Source organism: Bos indicus, chromosome 26 (assembly GCF_029378745.1).
Source record: "Bos indicus isolate NIAB-ARS_2022 breed Sahiwal x Tharparkar chromosome 26, NIAB-ARS_B.indTharparkar_mat_pri_1.0, whole genome shotgun sequence".
In the NCBI taxonomy this organism is placed as follows: domain Eukaryota; kingdom Metazoa; phylum Chordata; class Mammalia; order Artiodactyla; family Bovidae; genus Bos; species Bos indicus.
This window is the reverse complement of record NC_091785.1, coordinates 45,210,329-45,227,561: the sequence shown is the minus strand read 5'-3', so window position 1 is coordinate 45,227,561 and position 17,233 is coordinate 45,210,329. Positions and strand designations below refer to the sequence as shown.

Here is a 17,233-nt window from a genome sequence, read left to right as displayed (position 1 = left end):
CATGCTGTTCAGAAACATCTCGATAGAACATTGAGATGTATTTTTGTTCTGCTATTTTATTGCAAATGTAATTAATGATCTTGTTTTTCTAAGATATAATTAATGAGTACATGCTGTAGACCTTGGAGAGAACTCTCTGTATGTGTTTGTAATTAAATCCCAGTGTCAGGAAGTATGGGTAAATTTAGGTAGAAGTTCTTGTGGCAGACTCGAAAGCAAATCCAGGCTGAGAAACACTTTTTTGTCTGCTGTATTAAAGTCAAAGGAAGTTATGCGTGTTTAGGAATAGTGAGTTTAAAAGTTCAGCGAACACTCAGAAATCCATACAATTCTTAGAAACACCAGGGATTATCAAAATATAGCAAGTAGGAAGTATGGTTTCACTAGATCACTGATGTTTGTTTCGTCATTAAGATAAATCCATAAAAAATAAGATCTGGGCTTCCATGGTGGCTCAGTGGTAGAAAGTCCACCTGCCAGTTCAGGAGACACGGATTTTATCCCTGCTCCGGGAAGATCCCTCATGCCGCGGAGCAGCTAGGCCTGTGCACAGCTATCGAGCCCGTGTACTAAAGCTCGGGAGTGGCACCTGCGGAGCCCATGTGTAGCAACTGCTGAAGCCCCAGGCACCCTACAGCCTGTGCCACGGGAGAAATCACCGTGGTGAGAAACCCACGCACTGCAAACGGGGAGTAGCCCCGTTCACCCAAGCTGGAGAAAAGCCCGCACAGCAAGCAAGACCCAGCACAGTCAGAAATAAACAAATAAATACAATTATTTTAAAAAAAAACAAGATCTGTTTAAACCCAGATATTATACTTAAGTATTTTATGTATATGAATATCCAGCAGTTTAACTCTCAAGCTTAAGTAACTACTTAAAAAATAATGTCATCCATCAATTAATTGAGAAGAGCTTTCTTTAAAACAAAAAAAACTTATGCTGGCATTTAGTTTTATCCCCCGAAGGCACCAGTATTCAAAACAGTGTAGTACTTGGGCAGCTATTGGATGATGCAAGTTTCACGTCTTTATTACTGACTCAGGGGTGCGCAGTAAAGACAGAAATTTCTGTGAACCCTGTGAAAATGACATGTCCCACATCTGAGCTGTCTAGCAGGAATAACCAGTAGCTCCGTGTTCCTTTAGAGCCTTGAAATGTGTCCCGTGTGACTGATGAACTGATTTTTAATTTTGATATCACTTTAATTAAGTTACATTTAAGTGGCCATATGTGGCTAATGGTTACCATATTAGATATGGGAAATTACAAAAAGACATTCCAAGGGCTGCCCTAAAATAGAGTGAATAATGCCTCACCTTTTGTGGCTCTCCCTGATTATATGGCATTAGTTAATTCAAGTTATAATATTTCCCCAAAACTCATGTGACCTTCTGTTGTGGGTTCTATTTTAATTTTGTTTCATCTTAACTCATTATTTTAATGTTAGTTACCGGAACTCATTAATACAATCCATTTATCTCTTAAAACATAAATAGCATGTGATTCTTCATAGACAAGCTGAAATGCTGTCTTGTAAAAAAGTCCCTTGAACTCTGGAGTTATAATTTTGTCATTCAGTTGCTAAATGGTGTCTGACTCTTTGCAATCCCATGGACTGCAGCATGCCAGGCTCCTCTGCCCACTGTTTCCTGGAGTTTGCTCAAATTCATGTCCATTGAGTTGGGGATGCTATCTAACCATCTCATCCTCTGCTGCCCCCATCTCCTTTTGCCTTATTATTCAATATTCTTATTGAATAATATTATAATAATTATAATAGTGTCTTTCAAATATGGGATGTTAGAGAATTATGTCTAAACTTATTCTCCTCTTATTGAAGCATGAATCCAGAAGAACTTATAAAGGCAGGCAAAACCAATACACTGAAGTCAGCAGCAGTATTAATGTGGGTGATGATGTTTGAACAAGATTGAAATTTCACTTGAAGCACCAGAGCAAGGCCGCCTGGGAGGAGCTGGTGATCTTGAGTTCATGTTGTCAGTTCTGTCCTGACACATCTCTCCTCCACTGTGATCTTTTTAAGTTGCTAAGCAGCCTTCATTTCCTCAGTGGGCTATGATGGCATTTGGTCCTTCCTTACATTGGCTGCTTCCCTTGTGGCTCAGATGGTAAAGAATCTGCCCGCAATGCGGGAGATCCAGGTTCAATCCCTGGGTTGGTAAGATCCCCTGGAGAATGAAATGGCAACCCACTCTAGTATTCTTGCCTAGAGAATTCCCTGGACAGAGGAAGCTGGCGGGTACAGTCCATGGGGTCACAACAAGTCAGACACGACTAAGCGGCTCCACTTCTTCTTTGCCTTGGTCGCATCATTTGTGAGTTAACTCATGCTCTGCCCTCCTCCCATCTGCCTGGACAGCGGGCAGTAGGGCCTGGCCTGAGCTGAGTACAGCAACTACGGTGAGCTGAGTCAGGGCGCGGTCGTGCTGGGTGAGCTCTCTCTCCACCTCATCAGAATGAAAGCACAGCATTCACTTTTCCAAATCAACATTAAACATTTTAGAAATGCCTGATGGACACGTGATGCCTCCAATTGAAACATGTTAGCTGGGGAGGGGCAGAGGGAGTTGGAATTTGACTGCCGGTCCCCAGAATCACTGAGGATGTAATAGGCAAGGAAGCAAGGAAGAGGCTTTGTAGAATAACTATGGGATGGCAAATCGATTTTGACTTGGGCAAGGATGCTGCATCATTGACTTGGGCTCATCGAGAGGGATGTGGCATGTTCAGCCAGCCTGGTTTATATGGAGGCTAATGTGGGATAAGGGTGTGGGTTCAGGGACAGTACCCCATGGTTGTGCTCTCCAGGAGGGGCAAGGAGCTCGTTGGGATTTCTGGGGCAGAGCAGTGAATATAGATGCCTGCCCCCCACTGACAGACTGACAAGCACAGACCAGGGTTTCTTGGGACCCAGAAGCGAGGTGGAGGAAGGTGTCTGCCTAGCAAGAGGGAGAAGATGTAGAGCTGTTTGCCCTATTCATTCACTCATTCTTTTCTTCACCAGTGTTAACTGAGCTTCTGTTATTTGTCTGGCACCGTGGAGGATAAGGAAGGGGACAGAGGACGAGATGGTTGCATGGCATCAACAACTCAGTGGCCATGGATTTGAGCAAATGCTAGGAGACAGTGAAGCACAGGGAAGCCTGGCATGCTGCAGTCCATGGACTATCAATGAGTCGGACACGACTGAGTGACTGAACCACAAACAACAAAAGGGACAAAATAAACAGGGGGACCCACAAATCAACATACGGAATTGTAATGAGTAGGAAGGGAGTTCTTCCTTCCAGGGAGGGAAGGAGCAGGAGACTGGGAGAAAGAATACCTGGGGGGAGATGGGTGTCATTAGACTGGGGAGTGGGGTAAGGCTTCTTCGGGTCATTGATATTTAAGTTGATCCTGGGTAGTTGGGAGAAAGCATTCCAGGCAGAGGGAATGTTGCCTCAGAGCTGCCAAGCAGCCTGGTGTGTTGGAGGAGCTGGCAAAGCCAGTGGGGCTGGAGCTGGGTGAGCCAGGAGGAGAGCAATGCAGGCGTGTGTGGAGGACAGAGAGGGCCAGACCATGCAGGCACTGTGGGCCGTGTGAAAGGGTCGGCATGTTCAGTGTGAAAAACTGAACAGTATGGAGGTTTCTCAAAACCTAAAAGGAGAGTTACCATCTGGCCCAGCAGTTCCACTCCTGGGCATATACCACCCCCCAAAAAAACAAAAACACAAATTCAAAAAGATAGATGCACTCCAATGTTATAGCAGCATTACTGACAAAGGCAAGATATGAGAGCAACCTAAGTGTCCATCAATAGATGAGGGGAGAATGGATGGATATACCCAACGGAATACTACTTGGTCATAACAAGGAATGAAAATTTTGCTGTTTGCAGCAACATGGATGGATTTGGAGGGTAATGATATCACTTATATACGGAATCTAAAAAATACAAGTTAGTGAATACAGACAAAAAAGAGCAGACTCATAGATACAGAAAACAAATTGGTGGTTTGCAGTGGGGAGAGGGAATGGGGAGAGGCCATATAGGGGAAGGGAATTAACGTACCAACTATTAGGTATAGTGTAAGCTACAAGGATAGAGAATATACCAGTATTTTTACAATAACTATAAACGGAATATAACCTTTAAAAATTGTGAACCACTATGTTGTACACCTGTAACTTATATAATATTTTATATCAACTATGAGCAAGTAAATTTTTTGGGAAAAAATTGGCATATTAACATCAGTGTGCTGGGATGTCAATGTACTGTCATCCATAAGGGTAGATGGATGAGCCTGTGATTTTTCAAATATCCTCGCCCTGCCTCTGGGGAGTGGATGGGAGGAAAGCTCAGGTAGGTGTGGAGGGACTCGGGGTAGAGGGTTTTGCAGCACCCAAGAGGTGTGAACCAGAGCAGGGTGTGGAGATATCCGACCTAGACAACAGGAATTGTGCTTTGGAGGGTGACTCGATAGGACCTTTTCACGGATTGGATGAAGTTGTTGAGGGAGACAGACTTCACATTTCTGACATGAACAGTTGGGGAAAATGAAAGTGTCTTTGCTGGAAACAGAGAAACCAAGAAAGGAATAAGTTATGAGTCAAGAAGGACCCCAAGCGTATGTGGCCCACGGAAAGGCGAACAGAGGCCAGGAATTCCGGGCGTGTCCTTACCATCTGGGAGAGTGATGTGTTTTCCAGACTCTCATCCTGGTGGTTTGGTCTCCTCTACTCAAGGTCTCAGAATGGTCCCAGGAAGAAATGTACTTTTCTCTCTCTCCATTGACTATGTCTACAGAGAATATTCAGATATTGGCATGCCAAAGTGAAATGATTTTCAACTGATTTCTCTTATTTATCTTTCAGAATCACCCAGGAGTGTTGAATTTTCGAATACAACTGACAAGCAAAGAGCTGATCGTGAACCTGGAAAGAAATGAGTAAGTCGGGTTAATTCATGTTTATGGCCTGACGGGAGAAAGTTTCGACATGGAGACTGGAAAGTGCTGTGTAATTGAGGTTGGCATTTAGAGACGCAGAACTGAATGCGTGGATTTATAATCCAGATTCAGATTTGAGGCTGGAATTAGCTTCAAAAAATGATCCAATGGAAAAATAAAGAATTTTATCACTCTGAAAAAGAACTTTCTAGCTCAGCAGGTTTTTCTCATAGTTCTGATGTTTCCTTTGTCAGAGCCTGATTTTTCAAGGATAGAATTTAAGCATCCTCTGTTCTGTTCCAATAACTGTTCCATAATTAGTTGACTTTTGGCAATTTCTGGGTTATATAAGGAGAAACAACTTCAAATGGGTTGAAGCTCTTTTTTTTCCTTGGGAAATACCAAGAGTTTATTTTATCTTTCAGAGCTTGTCTCCAGTGTTATGAAATATTTATTTTATCTTTTTATTTAAAAATTTGGCCCTTTTTTTTTGCAAAATTACATAAATTTCCAGAAAGTGGTATTATATTATTTTTTTGCAGCACATGGATGTCATTACATATTTTGTGTGCCTTCCCTGGAGAAAACCATGGCTGCCTCAGGGCACAAGTGAAAACCACAACTCATCTTCTGTCACCCTTTACAGCCTGTGGCTCTCTCCATGGGCTCCTCAGGTCTAAAGGACCCTCTACTATCCTATTTGATGAGTACCAAAGAAGAATCAAGCTCCCCTACTAAGCAATCTGTATTTAAAGAGATAAACCAAGTTCCCAAGTCTTGCTTGATCCAAAGTGGGAGTTTCTCACTTCCAGAGTGACTGGTTCCCATTTCTTACCCTTTGGTGAAATGCTGATTTTTCGTAGAAATGACGGTATAGGTCAGACAGCTTCGTTGCAACGAGTTCTGCCAGAGATATTGCGTCACGGAAATCTGACTCAGCATCTCTGTGTAAATGAGTGAGATCACTTCCTTACATTGGTGCTTCGGTTTGAGGGTCCTTAGCAAATTGGATGAACGGGTTCATGAATGGCCAGTTCTCACATTCAGTATCTGACACTGTGGCCCACAGCAATAATAAACAAACAGATAAATTTTGAAGTGCAGGTGAATATATATTACAAATACATGTGTTTCAAATGAATATATGTAGAATAGCATAGCCTGCTTCTTGGGATGTACAGCCTGCCTCTTGGCATTTTGTGAGCAGTAGTACATGATGAGTTTTTAGCTTTTCTTGTGACTTGGTCATCTTAATAAAGAAGTTCAGCCACACATCTTGGATAATCAGAGGGTTGAGTGGAAACCCGAATATTGCTTTTGGTATGTCTCTCTTAGCAAACTACTGTCATGCTCTTTTTTTCATATAAGAATATCATAGGACGTTTTAATTTGTGTCCCTACTCTTTGGATGTGGTTTTGAAAATATCACAGTGGACAGAGCTAGGTATTCCTTGAAAGAGCAAAAGAAAATCAGGCTTTTGGTGGTGATGTATACCTTGATGGGGTTTTAGGATTGGCAGCTGGATTTGGGAAGTGTCTTTGTTGCAACTATTATTAGCCTGGTGGAGGAATGTGGTCAGTGGCAAGAGTGAGAATGAGCCTGCACCTTTGCATGATTTTAGGGCTGCAGATAGAGGAATGGAAATTGACTCAATATAAACCTCAAGTTAGTTTTCACTCTAAAAGGAGTATGTATCCAATGCAAAAAAATTGAAGGCAATGGCACCCCACTCCAGTACTTTTGCCTGGAAAATCCCATGGATGGAGGAGCCTGGTAGGCTGCAGTCCATGGGGTCGCTAGAGTCGGACACGACAGCAACTTCACTTTCACTTTTCACTTTCATGCATTGGAGAAGGAAATGGAAACCCACTCCAGTGTTCTTGCCTGGAGAATCCCAGGGACGGGGGAGCCTGGTGGGCTGCCGTCTATGGGGTTGCACAGAGTCGGACACGACTGAAGCGACTTAGCAGCAGCAGCAGCATAGGGGGAAAAAAATCAAGAGCTTCCCCAACCCCCCAAAATACTTCTACTACCAAGCACAACCCTGGGTAGTACTTTGGTGAATGTTTGCATAGAATTTTTTTTCTTATGAATGAGTCTCTGCCTCTTTGATATCGTAGTCTGTGTGTAATCTGATATTCTTCTTCATTTAGCTTTCTAATGGAAGTCCTTTCCCATATAGGAATGCATTTCTTACAGCCCATCTGGTTCTGAGTCTGTAAAGTGACTTGATAGCCTTCTTCATGGTTCCCTTTGAAAATGACTTACCTTCCATTAAGGTGGGTACGATAGTCCATGCTGACAACTACACAGTGGCTAATTTGTATAAAAGAACGTTTTAGAGGTGCCTTAATTTGCCCACTGCCAAGTCTGGGCCTATCAGAAGATAATCTCAGAATTAGAAAAGCTGTCAACATAAAACTTTCTCTTCTTGATTTATTTCTTTTCCCAACTTCACTGTCAAAGTATGTTTAGAAGAGTGTATGGAGACAGCTTTTGTGCCCCTCTGCCATTGTATAGGGCTTCCCATGGCGCTAGGGGAAAGAAGCTGCCTGCCAATGCAGGAGACATAAGAGATGCAGGTTCAGTCTCTGGGTCAGGAAGATCCCCTGGAAGAGGCCATGGCAACCCACTCCAGTATTCTTGCCTGGAGAATCCTGTGTTCAGAGGAGCCTGGTAGGCTACCGTCCATAGGGTCACAGAGAGCTGGACACTGAAGCAACTTAGCACACATGACATTGTATAGCTTGATTTTAATTACACTACTTACACTAACTGGAAATTTCATTTTATTAAGAATAGCATTTTCAAAACTAAAGCATGGGAATGTGACTATTTTATTAATAATCCACTTCCCTCCAAATATTTTAGTGTAACAAATTTTTTGAAAAAAGTGGCATGCCTGTCTCATAAGAACTTCACTGTTGAAATGAGGAATACCAAAAATATTCTACAATGTTACAGATAGAATGAAATGCATGTATGCTATGGCTATTTGTCAGGCCCAGAAGATGATCAACCATCCAGTGTAAAGTAGAATTTTTAATTTACATAGCCTTTGGCCCAATAGATCCAAATGAAGAATTTATCCAAATGAAGCAGAGATAAATGTGCAAGAAAGCAAAATAAATGTAAATTTTCACAACCAACAGAACATAGAGCCTGAGCAATCAGAAGGAGCCTGGTTGGTACCTTGCTTCAGAGCCCACAGTGGAGAGTCAGCCCGGGTCTAAGGATGTTCATTGCAGAATGTTATACCTAAAAGTATGTCCATAGGAGATTGATTAAATAAGTCATGACTCAGCTATGAAATAGAGCGCTATGCAGCAGTACAGCTAAAGATGATAATGGAGATTTTTATTAATGTAAAAACTGTTGATAATATAGTCAGTGTGAACAGCCTGTTACTTTACATGATATTCAGTTTTTATCTTAAGGTTACACTTGTGTCCATGAATGCCACAAAGATTTGGATATTTACTTTCTCAATATTTTACAAGAAATTATCCTTAAAATTAGGAAAACTTTTTAATTTGAAGGAAAAAAAGCTTCTGTAAAAACTGAAAATAGTTGTAATGAGGAATGTTGAAGTGTTTCCTATTCAGCAAAAGGAAACAGTGGATGTTAGCAAGGCCTCCAGCAGCTTTCCCGGGGCTAAAAACCTGTACCCACGGACTATATCCAGAAATCTATTTTAATTTAAAACCTGCTTAAAAATCAGAACCAAAATAAAGTTCCCTCAGTGCCTCCAATCATAAAAGTCATCATCTAAAATAAATGCGAAAAGGGAGTCACCTAAGTAACCCCACTCCCAGACTTGGTGTAAACCGATTTTTTCATGAAGCAGGGCTGATTTGTATTACTTGATTGTTAGGAGAATCTATTTTATTTTCCTTCTAGCATCTCTAATTTGTGCAAAGATCAGATGCTGTTCATTTCAAATCTGTGTTTGTAGAGCTATAATTGAATGTTTAAAGAAACTCAAAGCTTCCCCGGAGAAGCATTTTTCACAGTGTTGCTGTCTGCCTCTAGAACGGCGGGGACCCACTTTGTGAAGTTCCATAACTCTGCTGGATCCCCATGGACACCCAGGCCATTCCTCAAACAGGTGCTCTGTGCATCTGCATCTTTGATCAAAATGCTTTATTGGACAGGTGGGCCAGCTTAGACATGCGCTTTTCCAGTTTAGGATAATGGAAACTGATGGCGGTAGATCACACCCCCTGCGTATCTCAGACCCACTGAGCTTTCTGTTTCCAAGCCCCGTCCGCCAGTGAGTGAAGGCAGTTGCCTGGGGAAGTCCACGGCCACTTGATCTATACGTGGGGTGTCGCTGAGCTAGCAGAACTTTGGCATTGACTTTTCTTCTGTCTGGAATAGTTCCAGATATTTCTTAAGGAGCAGCTCTAATTAATACTCACTCTGAAACAGTTGCAGAAAGGAGCGCTTTCAATTTGCCAAGCCTGGGCATGAATATTTGAGAAGGCATTTATCGGAGAGTATCTCAGAATATCACTCTGTAGGGTAGAAAAAGGCAGGTAGTGCCTGGTAGGACTGAGGGGATTCGCGTTTGGCTGAATAACCACCAGAGGATACCCATCCGTTGTTCAGGTTGAACCAAATCGTGCTGGACAGCTGGACTGAGATAGCTGTCAGCGGCCTTCGGGCTGTGTACACGGCCTCATCCTGGCCCAACAATTGTCAGCCCATCGCTGTGAAGACACGATAGGTGTGCTGGGCACGTTTCTTGGCAATGCAAAGCTGGTTCAGGGTCACTGCGCTCTGCGTGGCAGAATCTAGATTATGGAGATTTCAGCGGTTTGGATAAATGGGCCAAAATTAACAAGATGAGACTTTTATTTTAGTTTTTTTTTTTTTTTTGAAGGATAATTGCTTTACAGAATTTTGTTATTTCCTGTCAAACCTCAACATGAATCAGCCAGAGGTGTACATATGTCCCCTCCCTTTTGAACCTCCCACCCATCATGGGGATAAATGTAAAGTCCTTTTCTTGGGTTAACAGAAAGAAAGAAATAAATAAACTCGGTAAGTTCAGAAAGAAATTGACTAGGTGTTCTTGCGAATGAGACCTTCAAATTCAGTGTGAGCCCCTGAGGTGATGCGGCTCCTGAAAGGTGCTGCCTTCAGGGTGCGCAGGTCACCCAGGTGGGAGATGGGTCCTGGACCGGGTGGGGCACCGTTCTGCTGTGTGGGACCCTGATCAGGTCACAGGCAGAACCCTGACCCCTGCACAATTTCAGGCTGGGTGTTTGAGAGCTGCTTGCCACTGGTCTCCACGCTCGGACATTCATTACCTGTCCCATCAGCCAGACATGTCTTCAAGGTCAGGGGCGGGGTCTTTACTTCCTCCTCCGTCCCCTTCCACATGGCTTGGCCTGTTGCGGGCGCTCTCTGAGCATATATCGAAGGCAAATGACAGGATGTGGAGAGCCTGGGCCAGGCAGGGGTGAGTCAGCAGGACGATAAGTTCTGTCCTGGGTGGTGAGAGAAACTACCTTCTCAAGGAGAAAGTTCTGGAAAGGATGCTGGGTTGGGAGACGGGAGCCAGGTTCTGAAACCCAGTTTTGCTTCCGACAACAATCTATTAATACATATACCCTCTCCATTTCCTCATCTGCAGAATGGAATAAAAGTCTGTGTACAGTCAGTACCAAGAGGTTAGAGCTCAAGCTCTTTTCGATGATTGGATTTGAGTGGTTCATGACATACTCTTGTGGATCCAGTGAGATTACTTATTTCACCCAGTTATACCCTTGGGTTCACCAGCACTATGTCCTGTCTGAAGTGTCCTAAATCAATGGAGATCCGGTTAAGCCTCATCTTTACCCACGAGTCTTGAGGCCGTCTGAACATCTCAATTCCGACAAGAGCTGCAAGGGATTTATGTGCTGCTCCTTTGGCTTCCTGTTGCTGTCGTGGTCTTAATTTCACAATCTTGACATCCTCGGGAATTAGAATTTTCACATCTTTGTCTGCATGCAGAGTGCTATTTATTTCCATTTCTGCTCTGGCAGAAGAAGCCTCACCTGCCTGTCAGAACCTTTAGGCTTAATTTGCCTGGTGTTCTAATTACTGACTAAACTAATGGCAAAACTGTGTTACAAAAACTTTACTATCTCATCTTATGTTTTTATCCCTCAGCTTCCCTTGCACCATTCATAAATCTTTATCAGGGTCTTCATTAATTTAAATGATTCCTAATAGTAATCAAAAAGAAGTCAATGAAACCCTTTATTTTTTTTAGTCATTTTTTTCACATTTATTTTTATTTTTCTAATTTATTTTATTGAAATATAGTTGATTTACAGTGTGGTGTTAACTTCTGCCGTATAGAAAAGTGATTCAGTTGTACATGTATATATACTCTTTTTCATATTCTTTTCCATTATGGTTTATGACGGGGTATTGAACATAGTCCTCTGTGCTATACAGTCAGATCTTGTTGTTTATCCATTCTCTATATAATAGTTTGCATCTGCTAATCACAAGCTCCCAATCTGTCCCTCCCCAGTGCCCCCACTTGGCAACCACAAGTTTGATCTCTTTGTCTGTTTCATAGATAAGTTCATTTGCGCCGTATTTTAGATTCCACGTATAAGGGATGTCGTATGGTATTGATCTTCCTCTTTCTGACTTACTTCACTTAGTACCATCATCTCGAGTTGCACCCATACTGCTGCAAACGGCATTCTTTCTTTCTTGTTACGGCTGAGTAATAGTCCACTGTACATATGCACCACATTTCCCTGATCCACTCATCTGTCGATGGACATTTAGGTTATTTGCATATCTTGGCTATTGTAAATAGTGCTGCGTGTATCTCTTTGAATTATAGTTTTGTCCGGATATATGCCCAGGAGTGAGGTTGCAGGAGCATGTGGCAGCTCTATTTTTAGCACATTTATTTTGTACCAGAAGCTACTGTTGGCCCTGGCAATAGAGTCGTCAACAAGGTCAAGTCCTTGTCCTCCTGGAGGTCAGTCAAGGAGCCCAGTGCTAAACAGGTTACCACAAGGCAATACAGAATGGCAGTGGTGCTGAGAGCTACAAAGACAAGCAGGAAGCCCATCCTGGCCTAGGGAAGGAAGCCAGGTAAAGAAGCAGTATCTAAGCTGTGCGTGAAGAGAGGTGAGCCAGGCCTAGGAGAGCAGGCGTAGAGGGTTCTGAAGATAAGGATGAGCATACTGAACGTCCCAAGGGCAGGGAAAGGAATACTGAAGTGTTTCAGAAATGAACATCAGTGTGTTAGTGAGCAGGAGGGAGATGCGGAGAGAGGAGTGGAGACCAGTCCAGGTGGGACCTTGGGCTCCGAGGTAAGACCTTGTATTTTCTCCTAAGGACCACAGTGCCTCATGGAGGCAAGGCCTGTAAGCAGAGCAATGACTTTCATAGAAGGGGGTAAATCAGAACTGTTCTGGAGGGAGAATGGACAGAAACTGATGGGCCATCAAATGAGCGGTTAATGAAAGGGAAGATGTCAATGATAATTCTTAAATATAGTTTGCCAGAACAGTGATGATTTTTGATTGGAATAGAGAACCCTAGGAAAGGACCAAGAGCTTGCCCTCTGAGCTGGAGTCAGGGACAGAAGGATACGGATCATGGCGGGAATGGTCCTCTGAGCCTTGGAGGAGGGTAGACACTTGGGCCTCACAGAATCCAGTCTGGAGGTGACCTGAGAGGGTGCTCAGGTGGAGTTGGACCTGGCATTTCTTTGGGATCCGTGAGTGTTTGCAGCAGTGGTTGGGGGCTGTGAGCTGGAGAGCACCAGCCGCAGTGGAACATCATGAGACATCGGCCATGGCCCTGAGTGTATCTCGATACCTGCCCAGCCCAAGGCAGTGACAGTACTTCATGTAACATCCAGATGGGAGTCAAGCGAGGAATCCTGTGGCCTCCTGGCTTACTCCCAAGCCCAATTCCATGCAGTGGGTGGGCCCTCCATCTGGAGCCCACACATAGGCTCTTGCCCTCCTTCAAGTCTGGGGCATTTGGGGGGACCACCAGCATCAGGACCACCTGGGGAGCTCATTCCAAAGGCAGATGCTTGGCCTCACTTCTCTGGAACTACAAGCCCCAGTGATCAGGCTTGGGGATCAGTATTTCTAATGTATTCTGCAAGGAGTTATATTCATACTTTAATTGACTAGCCGTTGGCCACATGCAGCTCTTTAAATCAATCTTAAAAGATTAAAGCTGTATTTCCTCGGTCACGTGAGCCACAGTTCAAGTGCTCTGTAGTCACCCATGGCTGTAGGAACATTTCCAGCACGGTGGGAGGGTCTGTTGGACTTGCTGGGATTGGCAGGAAACACCCACTGGCCAACCCCTTCCAGTTTGGGGTTTCTGTCTTGGCTGATGCATGGGCCCTGGGAATGTTCTTTCCTGCAGGGAGTCACACACCCCTTCAGCATCTTCATCCCTCAGTTTAAGGAATTGGGCCACACCAGAGGAGTCACCTCTACATTTTGATGAAGGGGGAAAAGAAAGGGAGAACATTCTCTAAGTGTGGCTGTAGACTTGTGGAATTGACGCCAGCTACGCTCCACTATGGGGCTTCTCAGGTGGTGCTAGTGGCAAAGAACTTGCCTGTCAATGCAGGAGACTCAGGTTCGATCCCTGGGTCAGGAAGGCCCCCTGGAAGAGGACATGGAAACCCAGTCCAGTATTCTTGCCTGGAGAATCCTATGGAAGAGGAGCCTGTCAGGCTACATTCCATAGGGTCATAAAGAGTTGGACACGACTGAAGCGACTTAGCACGCGTGCACACAGCTGTCAGAGGTCTTCTAACTAGACCAGACTCCTTCCAATTTCAGGTAAAATCTTTCAGCGTTAACATTTAAGATCTTTCTAATTGGGCTAAATTTTGTTCCCTGAATAAGAACTAAATTCCTTTGAGTTTCCCTCCTCATGCCAGTCTTTCCAGTTTTGCAGACATTGGAAAAGGTCAGAACACCATTTTTAGAGATTTTGTTTCTCCAACCTGACTTAACTTTAAAGTGCCCAACCCTGTTAAGATCAACCTTTTCAAAGTGGTGCCCCTCAGGGTGCCAATTTGAGAGTGTGGCAGCCTTGAGCACCGTCTGTGAAGTTAGAAGGACTTGAAAAGGGCATTTGATGTGGAAGTGGGTCCCCACATTTAATTACGTCACTTGCAGTCTTTCGCTTCTTGTGCTGTGGGTTTATGATTTTCTGATGAAAACTCTGCTTGGCGTTGCTCTCCAGAACTGTATCCAAAATGGATAATGATGGTCATGCCAGCCATTTCCAGATGGTCTCTGGTGGCCGAGAGGAGAGCTGGTGCTGGCTTTGTGGTTGTGTTTTCACTGTCTCCTTCCCCGCTGCGTGGCCAGGGATGGTTCTGTGCAGGTGCTGTGCAGGCTGGTGTATCTGTGGCAAGCGTCTTATCCTTTTCTCACTGTCATGACCGCAACAGAAAGGCCACGATGCTTTTCTTTGTGTGACATAATGACTCTTCATTGATCATACGAGACAGTAAATAAAATTAACTCTAAAGAGAGCTTGAAACACTTTTCGGCCATTAGATAATTTCAGGCAGGATATACACACAGTTCCCATGTTGCATTTGGTTGCTACATCTAAATCTCTCTCTCTCTTTTTTTTTAATACATAGGTTCCTGGTTCCATTTTTTAATTCTTGCCACTGAAATCTTTTAAGCCTTGTGAGTGAACCCAGGTAGAATTCTCCACATTTCTGATTTTGCTGGTTTCATCCCCATATCGTCATCTTGCCATTCCTCTGATCCCTGTGTTTTCTGTCAGCCGGAAGTTAGAGCTACAGCCTTGAGCAGATGCAGGTTCTGATTTTTCAGCAGGACTGCATCGTGGGGGTGTTGTGACCCTTTCTTGCTTCACGTCAGGAGTTCCATGAGCTCTGCTTGTCTCTTGTTTGCGATGTTGGATAGAGCACTGGCTTCAGGGATTATTCCAACGCTTCCATTATAAAGGTTCACAAACTTTAAATGCCAGAATCAGTGAGCATTAACAATAAATGCCTAGTTTTCTCTTTCGGTCTAGCTAAGGGGTGATGTTCTAATTGTGTTGTTCCTTTCTTTGTTAGCTGGAATCCTAGAGAAGAACTTTCCTCCACCAACTATTGGTTTATCCCAAGGTCCGAAGTAAAAGGGGCTTTCCAGGTGGTGCTAGTGGTAAAGAACCCGCCTGCCAATGCAGCAGACATAAAAGATGCAGGTTTGATCCCTGGGTCGGGAAGATAACCTGGAGGAGGGAGTGGCAGCCCACTCCAGTACTCTTGCCTGGAGAATCCCATGGACAGAGAAGCCTGATGGGCTACAGTCCATGGGGTCACAAAGAGTCAGACACGACTGAAGCGACCTAGCATGCACGCTTGCATGCACTGAGATAAAAAGCAGGATACACTGTTTGGGGAACACTGCTGATCACTGCTGTGCTTTGCCTGTTGGTAGCCACTGTGTTCCCCAAATTGAGCCCCTCACTCTTGGATGTTCACTCCATGGACCCTTGTGACACCCAGATTTGTGACAGACTCCATGGGGGTGCAGAAGAGTCCTGAAAGCCTGTCCCTGAGCAGCTGCTGGAGTGCAGGACATAAGCCTGGCTCTGAAACCACTCTATCGAGACCATGATTTTGTTCTCCTTGTATTTTTTTTCTTGTTGTTTTTTGTTTGTTTGTTTGTTGTTGTTGTTGTTCTCCTTTTAAAATCAAATTCATCCCAGTGTCCTGTGTGGAAGCAGACGCCCAGGAGTTAGAGTAGGAAAGCAGGAACTGGTCCTAGTGTGGCTGGCAGGAAAACCAGATTGGAGTCCAGACATCGCCTGTTGCTTTAAGGGCTGTTTCCATGCCAACCACAAAGGCAAGTTAAAGCAACGGTTTCATTGGCCAAGCAGATTTAGTCCCAGTGAAGGAAAATAGAATGGGAAATAGAAACAATAGAAAAATAGAAATGGGAAAGACTAGAGATCTCTTCAACAAAATTAGACATACCAAGGGAACATTTCTTGCAAAGATGGGCACAATAAAGGACAAAAATGGTATGGACCGAACAGAAGCAGAAGACATTAAGAGGTGGCAAGAATACACAAAATAACTATACATAAGAGATCTTCATGACACAGACAACCATGATGGTGCGATCACTCACCCAGAGCCAGACATCCTGAAATTTGAAGAGAAGTAGGCCTTAGGATGCATCACTATAAACAAAGCTAGTGGAGGTGATGGAATTCCAGTTGAACTATTTCAAATCCTAAACGATGAAGCTGTGAAGGTGCTGCACTCAATATGCCAGAAAATTTGAAAAACTCAACAGTGGCCACAGGACTGGAAAAGGTCAGTTTTCATTCCGATCCCAAAGAAAGGCAATGCCAAAGAATCCTCAAACTACTGCATAACTGCACTCATCTTACAAACTAGCAAAGTAATGCTCAAAATTCTCTAAGCCAGGCTTCAATAGTATGTGAACTCTGAACTCCCAGATGTTTAAGCTGGATTTAGAAAGGGCAGAGGAACCAGAGATCAAATTGCCAACATCTGTTGGATCATCAAGAAAGCAAGAGAGTTCCAGAAAAATACCTACTTCTGCTTTATTGACTATGCCAAAGCCTTGACTGTGTGAATCACAACAAACTGGAAAACTCTTCAAGAGATGGGAATACCAGACCATCTGACCTGTTTCCTGAGAAATCTGTATGCAGGCCAAGAAGCAATAGTTAGAACTGGACATGGAACAACATACTGGTTCCAAATAGGGAAAGGGGTACGTCAAGGCTGTATGTTGTCACCCTGCTTATTTAACTTCTACATCATGGGTACATCATGGGAAATGCCAGGCTGGATGAAGCAGATGCTGGAATCAAGATTTCTGGGAGAAATATCCATAACCTCAGATACTCAGATGACACCACCCTTATGTCAGAAAGCAAGGAGGAACTAAATAGCCTCTTGTTGATAGTGAAAGAGGAGAGTGAAAAAGTTGGCTTAAAGCTCAACATTCAGAAAACTAAGATCATGGTATCCGGTTGCATCACTTCATGATGAATAGATGGGGAAACAATGGAAACAGTGAGAGACTTTGTTTTTTTAGGCTCCAAAATCACTGCAGATGGTGACTGCAGCCTTGAAATTAAAAGACGTTCCTTGGAAGAAAAGCTATGACCAACTTAGACAGCATGTTAAAAAGCAGAGACATTACTTTGCCTACAAAGGTCTGTCTAGTCAAAGTTACGGTTTTTTGAGTAGTCATGTATGGAT

General features: G+C 43.7%; 1 protein-coding gene across 1 annotated transcript in view; it reads left to right on the top strand.

The window, feature by feature from the left end:
• Positions 1-17,233, top strand: part of ADAM12 (ADAM metallopeptidase domain 12) — a 394,035-nt gene that overhangs the window by 108,065 nt on the left and 268,737 nt on the right. Inside the window, exon 3 of the mRNA XM_070781066.1 lies at positions 4,885-4,958. Within this exon, the coding sequence (XP_070637167.1) occupies positions 4,885-4,958 (74 nt within the window). The remainder of the gene's footprint in view (positions 1-4,884; positions 4,959-17,233) is intronic.